Source organism: Callospermophilus lateralis, chromosome 2, assembly GCF_048772815.1.
Source record: "Callospermophilus lateralis isolate mCalLat2 chromosome 2, mCalLat2.hap1, whole genome shotgun sequence".
Classification (NCBI taxonomy): Eukaryota; Metazoa; Chordata; class Mammalia; order Rodentia; family Sciuridae; genus Callospermophilus; species Callospermophilus lateralis.
In genome coordinates this window covers 196,195,360-196,208,123 of record NC_135306.1, presented here as the reverse complement: position 1 = coordinate 196,208,123, position 12,764 = coordinate 196,195,360, and the positions used below count along the sequence as shown (strand labels likewise).

General features: G+C 33.4%; 1 protein-coding gene across 1 annotated transcript; it reads right to left on the bottom strand.

The window, feature by feature from the left end:
• Window positions 1-2,590: 2,590 nt before the first annotated feature.
• Window positions 2,591-3,532, bottom strand: LOC143391770 (olfactory receptor 8K3-like). Its single transcript, XM_076844521.2, has one exon. The coding sequence runs from the start codon at window positions 3,530-3,532 to the stop codon at window positions 2,591-2,593; it is 942 nt and encodes a 313-aa protein (XP_076700636.2).
• Window positions 3,533-12,764: the final 9,232 nt, after the last annotated feature.

The window sequence follows — 12,764 nt, the reverse complement described above, 5'->3', positions numbered from 1 at the left end:
CAATTGGTGACTCTGAAGTGCAGAACTGGATAGTATTTCTCATTGACTATCTTGCTCCACCTCCCCAACATTTAAGATACGATTTAAATAATAAGGGGATTCTACTAACCTTAAGTGCTCTGGCAATTGGTACTAGTAGAATTGCAAATTTTTTTTTCTATATTAAACCCTGATGGGTTTCCTAATGAATATTACATAGGAAAATATTTTTACATATTTACTTTCGTTAATCTTTGATTTATTTTTATCATAAAATTATACTTTAATAAAAAATATTTAATATTGGGGTATTATTTAAACTGAATCCCTATTCATTTGCTTTCTCATTTATACTAAATTTGGGGGCTTTTGACCCTCCTTTCAATTCTTATCAGTTACCACCAGATTTCTCAGTGACATCATTTACCCTGGGGTCAGAAACACCTGGTCTGGTGGTCTTTACCCTGATCTTCTTGAGGTTTCCTCTTATCAGGCAGTGACAGCCTGCCAGGGGCTTCACTCTATTTATCAGGGTGAAGGGAAATAATTTGTTTGAGGCCATTTGGGAGGGCTCTGTGGGTGTGCCTGTTGAGACTGCAGGTTTGAAGTTTTTTAAATGGAGTTGCTTAGACTCAGTCCTAAGGCCATCCTAACAAAGTGGAAATTTATTTCTAATGCAAACTTCAATTTTGAGCCCATCTTCCACATAAATTTTTTTCCTGTAGTTATCTCTGAGACACTAAATGGAAACTAAAATACATCACTGCTTATCAAACTAATGCAAACCACAGAATTGTTTTTCACAGAAAATCATATTATATACAGTTTTACATACAGTTTTTTTCTATTTTTCTTATACTAAATTGCATTGCAGTTTCTGAATCTCTGTTATAAAGTATGAAAATCTGCTGATTCAAATTATTTTAGTAGTTAATAAAATTATATGATAGATCCTGGTTTTTAAATGTTTTATGCTGTGAAGAAGAGAGTCCAAATCCTTCTAAAGTAACTTATAAATTCCATGTAATAGTGAAAAAGAGACTAACTTTTAAAATGAAAGAGATATGTTATCAATTGTTAAATGTTAGCAAAATTTATTGTTTCAACATTTAGATAATCTTGCATCCACAGAAAAACAATATAAACACTTACTTTACATCTGTCCAAAATACACTTCCTAGAAAATTACAATATTTTCTTATATGTATGTGTCTATGAATAAAAAAATAGTTTACCATAAGGTATATAGTATTGTCACAATAATCAAAAAAATCAGCAATAAAATACTTAGGAGTGTTTATTCCCACATTAGATTATGCATTTGCTTTTACAATGCTACTTAATTACTTTACTCCTATTTGATTAGCTCTATAAATAATTTTATTACATGTTAGTGTAACAAAAACAACCAAATAATTTTTATATGATGAAAATAAAATGCAATGTGCACCAAGCAATGTAAATAATGAAAGAAATATAGAAGGCTTTATATATTGTTGAGGATGAAGTGTGTCCAGAGAGAAAAAAAATCCATTGATTAAAACATATTATAGTATACTCTCACTGAAATTACAGTATAGATCATGGTAGTATCTGTGTCTATTTCTCACAATTCTGATCATTAAATGCATAGAGCCAAAAAACAGATACTACCAAAAAATGTGACAATATCATATGGAACAAACATAAAGGAAGTGGAATATAACGAAAAGGAGAAACAAACCCATTTCATCATTAAGTGTGCAAATTATACAGGAATTAAACAACAGGGTATACTTTTTAAACTAGAGGTACTCTTTTCATTTAGAGAATAAGGCAAAGTGACCATATTTTAGCAAAAACAAGCAATGAAGAATAAAGATAAAGCTGCCTTTAAGGAGGAACATCCATCCAACCCCTAGAAACTTCTGTGGAACATTTAAGACATATATCTTAGTTGGTGTCTTCACTCAAATACACATATAGTCTGAATGAAATAGAATTTGATGCAGCACTTAACAAATTGGGTGCTCAAAAAAAGTGTACATTTAATAGACTCTCCTAAGCTCATGTCTGTGAAAAAAGGAACTAAGGAAAACAGAGGAGACCAAGATCCCCATGTGGAATAGGAGCATCTGAATACATTCATGTCACTAAATGCTTCAGATTATCCAGTACAGTGAGTTAGCCGATACTTGTGGAACTGCACAACCTAAAATGGAAAGACTGTGCTCACACAAAAAGAGAAATTCACACAAACATACATGCAGGAAAGTTTATTGTACTCATTTAGAATAAAATAGAACTATTTCAAATCCTCTTCTGTAAATACAAATCTTTCTTACTTTCCTACAACATGCTGCTCTTCTACCTGATGGATGCTTGATAGACCTGAAACTTATTCTACTTCACTCTAGAACTTATTCCATTATTATGATTACAATTCATCTTTCTCCCTCCAGGAAAGCAAAGACTTGACTTAATTTTTATTGTTCACTAAAGAGTTTTCAGCTTTTAGAAATTTTATTTATATTCCATGATGATCTCATTGGTGCTTTCTCTTGTTTCTCCAGGAAAATAGAGCCAGGTCACTTCTAGCCCTCACATGTGGGACTCCTTTTATCTTTAACTTTTAAGAAATAACATATCTGATTTTTTTCCATGTGCTTTGTAAGGCATGTTTTACATCTTTGTTCCTCAAGCTGTAGATCAAGGGATTCAGCATGGGGATAATCAGAGTGTAAAATATAGAAGTCATTTTATCAGTGTCAAAGGAATGACTGGACTTGGGCTGCACATACATGAATATCAAAGTCCCATAGAACACTGTGACCGCTGTCAGGTGGGATCCACAGGTGGAGAAAGCCTTGCGCCTGCCTTCAGCAGACTTCATCCTGAGAATGGCTAGAAGGATGAGCAGGTAGGACACAAGGACAAACAGAAGAGAGGAAATCAAATCAAAAGCTGCAAAGATCATGATTATTAGTTCAACATCAACCGTATCTGAGCATAGCAAAGATATCAAGGGGACACAATCACAGTAGAAATGATTGATGATATTGTAGCCACAGAAAGGTAAGGTAAAAATCTTTAAGGTGACAAGAAGAGACACAAATGAGCAGTAGAGATAGGGGATTGTCACCAGGGCATGACAAACCTTTTGTGACATGATGACAGTGTAGAGGAGAGGGTTACAGATAGCCACATAACGGTCATAGGCCATTGCAGACAAAATAAAAAGTTCACTTCCAATGAAGAAAAGAAAGAATGCTAGCTGTGTAGCACAAAAGTAATAGGAAATTGTATTTTGATCTGAAACAAAATTCACCAACATTTTGGGGCCTACAGCTGTAGAGTAACCAAGATCAGTGAGAGCCAGGTTTCTGAGAAAGAAGTACATGGGTGTTTGTAGACTGTGGTCCACCTTGGTGAGGATGATCATGCCCAAGTTGCCCAGCACTGTGACCAGGTATATGATGAGGAACAGCCCAAATAATGGAGCCTGCAGATCAGGGCGTGAGGTGATGCCCATCAGAATGAACTCATGCACCACTGAGAGATTGTGTTTCTCCATCCAAGTTTTGTGTAAAGCCTAATCTGGGTAAAGACATCAGCACAGTTAAAAAAAAAAAAAAAAAAAAAAAAAAATTAGATATCATCATCTGGGATTGTATTTTGCAAAGTTGGTATAAACAAGATAAAGATATTTTTCAATTTAGAATATTCAAAAACACATATTTATTTGCACTTACAAATATGCATAGATATTGTTAGATGTGAGGTGCTCTACTTTTTTACTCACAGAATATTAATCAATATCTACGGACATTTTGGTTGTTTTGACTGGGGGATGAACTGCTATTGGCATTTAATATTTAGATGAAACAGTTAAGCTGCTAAAAATTTTATTATATCCAGTATCCAATGCAAACTAATATTCACATACAAGACATTTAAATGGTCCAAGATAAGAAACTCTGAAAGATAGAGAGTTGGATGCAGCTATGTAGATATAAAAAACAAAAATGAAAAAAAAATAAGTTTGATAAATGGATGATTATTGTACAAGTTTTCTACTTGTTACTTATAAATTACATTCACCCAATGAAATTTAATAGCTACATTAAAAATGTTACATGAAACATATACAAATTCATAATAAGAAACTTTTTTATAATCCTCCAAAATGTATACAACTACCTTCTTCAAAGTACAGTTCTATAAATTTTTACACTTAAAGATGGTGCACCATAAACTTTTAGTGTATTTGATAGATTTGGGCTGGATATATGCATAAATAAAATAGTAAATAATCTCATTGGAATTTTATTTATAAGAAACCAGGAGAGATATATGTATGTAGATAGAGGCTATATTATACATGAACTTATGTATTACAAATATAAGTTTACTAAATAATTTACCTGCAACTCTAACATCATAAACATACCGGGTCTGTCATTACAGTGTGGTTTGGAAGGATGAAAAATGTTCAAGTGTTTCTATGTGTACTTGGCACCTAAAAATCGACTCAAAGATCATAAACATATATATTTTTGTTTTTATATTTATTTTTTAAGTGCTTCTAGTTGCCTACATGAAAGAAGTCTCATTTACAAATAAATATGCACATTCTTTAGCATAGGGATAACATTATTTGTTTGGGATAAAATGAGAAACAGGTCAAGTATTACATAATACATGCAAATTTGTCCATTCTCCTTTAATACTATACCTCCCCATTCCATGACAAATTAAACAATCAACGTGCTATTATTTTGGATTAATTATATTCTATTTTCCAAATTAACTTAGGACATTTCAATACATGTTACCTTGATATAAATTTACTTAAAATATTATTTCCCTCAGTGAGAATATTCATTATAATTAAAATATGCATACATGTAATAAATCAGACCACTTTTTCATACCCCAAAAAACGAAACAAGAAACTAAGAAATTCTGAACAACAACAACAAAAGAGATATCATTTCATTAGTTTTTTTTTTAACTCTTTTTTTTTTTTAATATTTACTTTTTTGGGTGTAGATGGACACAACACAATGCCTTTATTTACTTTTTTTTTTTTTTTGTGGTGCTGAGAATCGAACCGGGGTCCTGTCCATGCTAGGCGAGCACTCTACCACTGAGCCACAATCCCAGCCCTGCCCCATTTCATTGGTTTTATACAATGAAGTCTCATAAAATTCATTTTGAGTAAACACACTCATTTCATTTTTTAAGTATTGAGGGTTGAACACAATACACTACCAACTGAGTTACATCCCAATCATTTTTTAGTTAATTTTTGGTTTGTTTCAATTAATTATACATGACTGTAGAATGCATTTATGCACTTTATATATCATGCATAAATGAAGCATAATTTCTTATTCTTATGATTGTACATGTTGTAGAATCACTATAGTTATGCAGTCATATATGAACATATGGTAATAACATTTGTTCCATTCTACTATTCTTCCTATCTCCATATCATCCCAACCATTTTTAATATTTGTTTCGAGACAAGATGTTGCTAAATTGCCAAGATTGACTTCAAACTTGCCATACTTCTAAACAGACTCTAGAGTCTCTCTGATTACAGGCTGTCCCACCACACCCAGTAGAAATAATGCATTTTAAAGAAAAGAAGTATTTTTTTTTTATTATTGGTTGTTCAAAATATTACAAAGCTCTTGACATCTCATATTACATATATTAGATTCAAGTGGATTATGAACTCCCATTTTTACCCCAAATATAGATTACAGAATCACATCGGTTACACATCCACATTTTTACATAATGCCCTATTAAAAAAAAATAAAGAAAGAAAGAAAAGAAGTACCTACACTTGACCAAATTAAGTTATGTGTATATACAAATATGTGACAATATTTGTTAACTATACTATACCACTAGTTTTAAAGGTTAAAATGTTGTTATAACTTTTATAAAATTTTATATTTTGTAAAATTTTTAAAATTTTTTATGGCACACAATACCATAAAGACTGAATAAATAAACTAGAGTGGAGATACAAATATATTCTTGGATGTATTTTGAAATCCTCTGCAACAAAGCCACAAGGACTTCTTTCAAATATGCAGAACACATTGTGCTGATAAACAACTATATGACCAAATATAATATATTTGATTATCTCTAATAGCCCAGCTATTCAAGAATATTGTATAGTAGCAGATAAATCACATTTTAAGATAATATGATTATTATTTATTATCATTTTATTATTATTACTTATGAGAAAATAAGTACCAATGTTTCCTAGACAAAAAAAATAAAATAAAATAAAGAATTAAAATTGACACAATTTCCATAAAAATAGTGACATCCATGTGTACATGCATCAGAGCACATAAAATCCTGCAGTTTTCCAATATATATATACATATAACGCTGATTACATGTAGTTTGCATGGAACACACTTAAAATATTCCTTATATGATTGTGGGTACCTGCTTTCCTACCTGGCTTTTTCCAGATAGCTTCCTAATATTAAAAACTAAAAAAATGTCAGGTACAGCCTTAAATAATTACCTTCAATAGATGCAATAATAAACAAATTATGTTTTTTATTGTTTAGGTTTGATTCATAACCATGACATAGCTCTAAATAACTTGCACATAATAAATAAGTACAAATGTCCCTTTAAAGTAGAGAAAGATACATGTTTCATTTAACCAGTTTTTGAGTTTAATGGTAAGAACCAGAAAGCTTTTTCATTGTTTAATAATCCTTATTGAATTTTCAAGTTTATTTTTTAAAGTTAGACTCCAAAATATGTGGTCATATCTGAATGCATTTTACTATTATCATTCTTATAAAATTGAGCACTTAAAGTCTCCTGATACTAACAAAATGCTTTTTACATCTAAACATGAGGTCGAAACTTTCTTTTCCTTCTAAAGAGATCACAGGTAAATCTCATTCACACACTTAATTACATAATTAAAATCAAACTGAATTTTGAGAGGGTTCCAAAAAATGCTGAGTGCCACTAAGTATGGAAGGACACAAAAATGAGAGAAGTAATTCTTGCTGTTACAACTTCTCCTGGAAAACCAGCCTCTATCTCAGAGCAAAGCCTGTCCAAGGAAGGGACATGGCCTTTGTCCTTGGAAAAACCCACAGAGCACTCCTAAGCACATTCTCACCCTGCTAAGTTATTTATCTACAAATAACAGAGAGATCTGCTGCGCCAGGTGTCCCTGACTCAGGCAGGCTAGGTGGGGACCCATATCAGCCCCCTAGCAACCACCAATCAGCATGAGTCAGGGAAATACCTGGGATGCCAGATGACCCTCCCAGTAGTTTATGGTGGTTGATAACATATTGGGAAACCATGTAGTTCAGCACGTACACCCCTCTTGGCTCAACGCAATCAGTTCAAACGAATACCCCTTTTGTACTGACCAATCACCCCTACCCAACTGCTAATCATGTTTTAAAGTTGTTATTTGATTTTCCCAAGGTGTGTGATGATTTGCTATGATGTATGTGAAAGTCCCTGCCCTCTCCAAAGAATGTATAAAAATGCTGCAAACCCTGGGATGGGGCCTCTCAGCTTCACCAGTTGATGTGTGTGCGTTTGGAGGACCGAGCTCACAACAAACACCTCTTTGCTGCTTACATTGATCTTGGGTCTCTGGTGGTCTTTGGGGGTCCAGAATTCGAGCATAACACTCCCTCTACCTGCCCCCCACCCAAAATAAATAATTATTATGTTTTATCTACTGTCACTTTTTTCATTCATTTGATAAAAAATTGAATGTGTTCAAAATTTAGTATTTTCTCTTTGCACACAACGTAAGCATTTCACAGATGCTTATGAGCATTTACCAATTCAACTTGGGTGAAAATAATAATAATTAGTATGCAGAGAAAAGAGTTCCTACTCCTGATGCTGTTCAGGCATTTTTGAGTAGTAGAAACATAGATGCTAATCAGATATGGATTGGATTTAATAGCCATAGCAAATGAGATAATTTCTGTAGAGACTGTTATCATACTGTGAACTCATAAAACCTACCTGTTACCTATAATGTAGCCTCTTTTGTGATTCTCCCATGTGTTCCATAACTTGGCATTTTCAAGGATAATTTATGCATTGTTTCAACTTTAGAGAGGCTCCCTGAGGAAATGCCAAGCAATTTATTTATTATCACTATAACATTTGAATGCTTAACGAAATGCCTGGAGATTGTCCACTAATTGTCAGGGGCAATGTTATTTACCTTTGACTTACTTTCTTTCTCTCTCTGTCTCTTTCTCTCCTCAGTATAAAATTCTGCAAATTTAACTTTCAATTTCATGCAGAAGTATCTGAGCATTAGGGTCTCAGACATATTAGTTCTCTTATGTTCATTGCAGCATTATTTGAAACAGCAAAGGTGTGTAAACAACATAAATATTCACTGATAGATGAATAGATAAATAAAATGTGGTATATACAAACGATGAAATATCCTACAACCTTAAACATTTCTATGCTGACGAAGCCAAAATTAGACAGGCAGTCGGTATAGGTAAGTCAAGTCAGGTGGGATCAAGGAGGCCAATTTGAGTGAGTCTGGAAAGTTGGAGACTTCCCCCTCAGGGATTGAAATTCCTTCAGAGCCCTTCCTCCACTCTTATCAAGAACCTGGCCCTGCCCTACCTGTTGCTAAGGTAACCAGTCCCAGGAATTACCCCTCCCCACAGGGAGCTATAAAGTTGTTAATGACTGTGTCCTGGGCTGCTCCATCCTGCCCTTCCACCTTCAGCCCACCAGTTTCCCACCTTTTGGCCATCCCATGGAACGTTCCTGGGCCTAGTCACTAGGCAGGAAGCAGAAAGATAAGGGGGAGAGGGCAAAAGAATGAAGGAAGACTAAGACATAAAAAGGCAGAACACCTAGCTTTTTGGGGGATACCAGAATACCAGCTATGGCCTCCTTTTCCCTCCTAGGAGTAGTCTATGTTACCCCATTTTAAATAAAACCTGCTTTATATACTTGCCTTGGCCTGTTTCTCTAATGTTATACCTCAACACATGAGGGTGCAGAACTCGTCACTGATAATTGGTGGTATCACTGCTTTGTATGATAACGTGGGTGAACCTGGAGAACATTTTTCTCAATAAATCAACCATAGAATGATCAGTACTTCATGACCATTTACATGAAATACCCCCAAACCTCAAAGATTCAGAAAGTGAAATGATGGTTGCAAAGGAATGAGAGTTGGAGGATACCAGGTAATAAATAGGCATAAAGGCTCAATTTTGCAGGATAAGCAAATTCCAGAGATGTGCTTCAAAACATTGTGCCTATAGTTAACAATATTAAGAATGAAGAATTCATGTTATGTCCAGTGGGCGGGCATGGTGACACATGTCTCTAATCCCAATGGCTCAGGAGGTTGAAGCAGGAGGATAACAAGTTGAAAGTCAACCTCAGCAACTTAGCAAGGGCCTAAGCAACTCAGTGAGACCCCTTCTCTAAATAAAATGCAAAAAGGACTGGGGATGTGGCTTAGTGATTATGTGCTTCTGGGTCCACTTCCTGGTAGAAAATAAAATAAAATAAGAAATAGCAAGGAGATGAGGAATATCACGGAAAACGTATCTGATCTCATTGATCCACACAAAGACAGTCTGAAAGTGGCCACTGTGTGCATACTAGCATATAGAATTCCTCCAACATAGAAGGCAATGATGAGTGTCACATAGCCTCTGTCTGAGAAGCTTACTGAACACAGAAGTGGGTAGTAGATGGCTACATAGCTTAATAAGCCTTTGCAGCCATGAGAAAGCCTTCTGTGGCTCTGAATGGTTTAGCAAGAAACATTCATGCTGCAAATACAAAAAGATTCCATTTTATAGTTTGGTCAAAGTTTTTGTCATTAATGCATATTGGAACTTGTCATTATTCTGTATTCATTAACATGTCAGATACATTTTATTTCTTAAATTCTCAATACAGATAACGACATTTTGATTTTCAAATGATTGATGAAACATTAATTTCTGCCCTAAACCTAGCATGGTGTATTATTGTTTTTATTTTCTGCAAGATTCACGTTCTAACATTTTGCTAAGATTTTAGAAGGACTTGATGCTTTCATTTGTCTTTGATATCCAGAGAGTATCCATAAGTTGAAAAATATACCTCGTCCTTAGTTTTCTTCAAGTGTTTCTGAAAACTGATTACTCTTTTTATTTCCCATATTCATTTTGAAGAATTTCAGACTGAATAACCTGGACCTGGTTTGGAAATGGGGTGGAAAGTTAGTTTTAATACATTTCCATTTTAAGATCTTCTTCATCCACACTTTTTTTTTTCCTAGTGTGTTGTTCAGTGTCTCTGAAATTATTCAATTTAATACCTCATGGCTTATGATTCTAATCTTAACTACAGATTTGTTTGTTTACAAACTCAGAGGATTCTTAATTTTCAAAATATCTTATTCTAAATTGGATAGACCTTCGGAATCATTTTATACAATATTAAATTGTATTGACTCAAATTTTCCTATCAAGTATTTTGATCATATGCCAGTCTTGGTTTTTAGAACATTACATTCAACAAAAAAATTCAAGTTGTCTGAAAGAATTTGTAATTCCACATAATAATAAAATAAACACCAACTTTTGAAATAAGTGAAATGTTTTAAAATGTTCAACCTCAGCATACCATTCACTTGATAATTTGAGGAATCATCAAAAGTCTAACCAATGTTTGTTTCAGAAATAACATATTAGGCAACATTTATTCACAGTTTGGTGTTTGAAATTTAAACATTAGAATTACTTTTGTTTCTCTTTTTTGGTACTGAGGATTGAACCTAGGAGCATTTAACCACTGAGTCACATGCCAGCACTTTTTTTAAGAGACAGGGTCTTGTTGAGTTGCTTAGGGTTTTGCTAAATTACAGAGATTGACTTTGAACTCTCAATCTTTCTGTCTTAGCCTCCCAAGCTGCTAGAATTATAGGCATGTGCTACACCAGGCAGAATTAATTTATTCTTAAAAAGTTATAATCATTCACTGGTATTAATTTGGGGGAACATAGAACAATTTAAAATTATATTAATTTAGACATTTCCAGAATTTGTACTCAGAAACTACTAATTAAAAACATTTCACTTATTTCTGTTGAACATTTGTTTTTTTTTTTTTTTTTTTTTTTTGGGAAATAAAACATTTTCTTAGCCAGACATGGTGGTGCATGCCCATAATCCTAGCAGATCAGGAGGCTGAAGAAGGAGGATTGCAAGTTCAAAGCCAGCTTCAGCAATTTAGCAAGATCCTGTGTCAAAATAAAATGGAAAATAAGTCCTGGGGGATATGGCTCAGTTTTTAAGCATCATTGGATTCAATCTCCAATATAAAAAAAAAAAATATATATATATATATATATATATATGTAATTCTTGCATATATAAATCAGTTGCTGATTTTATTATATAATATAATAAACTGTATAAACGCTTTTAGAAATACATACCCACACATGAAAATATACATCTGTTCTTAGTATTCCAATGAAATATTTTTATTTATATTTGATAGGCTAAAAGATGACCTTATCATATTATGATGTTCTAAGGAAACAGACCAAATGCTACAAATGTGAAATAATAAAAATATAATAAAAAAGGTGGATAATGTTAGTGAGTGTTACAGACAAAGTGTGTCCAGAAGAGATGACAATTATATATAGGGAGAGATATAAAACATGTTACTCTCTATTATGGTTCATAATAATATGATTCTCTATAATATGGTTCAAATTGTGGGACTATCTTTCTTTGCTTCCACCAACTGGGATTATGAAAGAATGGAGGTTAGCCAAAAGATAGTACAATGTCATGTACCAAACCTAAGGAAAGCCATCAGAAATGGGGAGGGCAAAGGGGAGAGAGAGAGAGAGAGAGAGAACAAACAATAAGCCTATTCCATAAGAGAAAGTTCCCTTAGGTAAGAACACAATAATAAATAGATGATGATTTTCAAACAGAATTATTCTTACATTAAGTAAGTATTCTTACATTAAGTTGAATAGAATAAATATCCATTAGACACAAGCACTAATGAATCAAGATGGAGCCAGGGAAGGGAAAGTAGGAGCAAAACCCAGAATTTTAAAGGACAGAACTTAAGAGTTTTGCTTTAATTGGTGCAGTCACTCCAATATACAGATAATATTATATACAGTACTGAATATGTAGGACTAAATAGCCAAATATGTTAATAGGATGTCTTGGGCTAATATACAACTAACACTACTGTTAAGGAAAGAGGAAGATCCTAAGAACGCTAAATGGAATGGGGTTCTAAGGCATTTTCTTATGACTGATTCCTTCAAATCATTGTGATGCATAAGCCAAAGAAATATGCCTAAAGCAGAGCAATTACTTTTAAATCAAAGAACAACACATACAAAAACAAGCATTTGAATGGAAAATATGATGCATAGTTAAGATTACAGGCCACAATAACTCCTTTTCTATGCATATTACTTATTCTCATTCTCCTACTCTATACACCGTAAAGACTATAGACCCTGAGCCCTTTTATTCAGAATTTCCTTAATTTTTATACTATAATTCATCTCTCCCCTTCAAGGAAGGCAAAATCATTCAGCATTTTTTTCAATTAAATATTTATAGTATTCAGCAATGGGTAGGCCAATCTTTGAAGATATGTCAAGCCCAGTTCTGCTTAGTGTTTTAGAGGGAAACAGAACAGGTTCACAACCAAACCTGATTTATGGTTCATAGAATACATAACAT

What these genes read in the sequence shown, in the direction of transcription:
- LOC143391770 (XM_076844521.2), bottom strand. Translation starts at nt 3,532, where the DNA reads ATGGAGAAACACAATCTCTCAGTGGTGCATGAGTTCATTCTGATGGGC.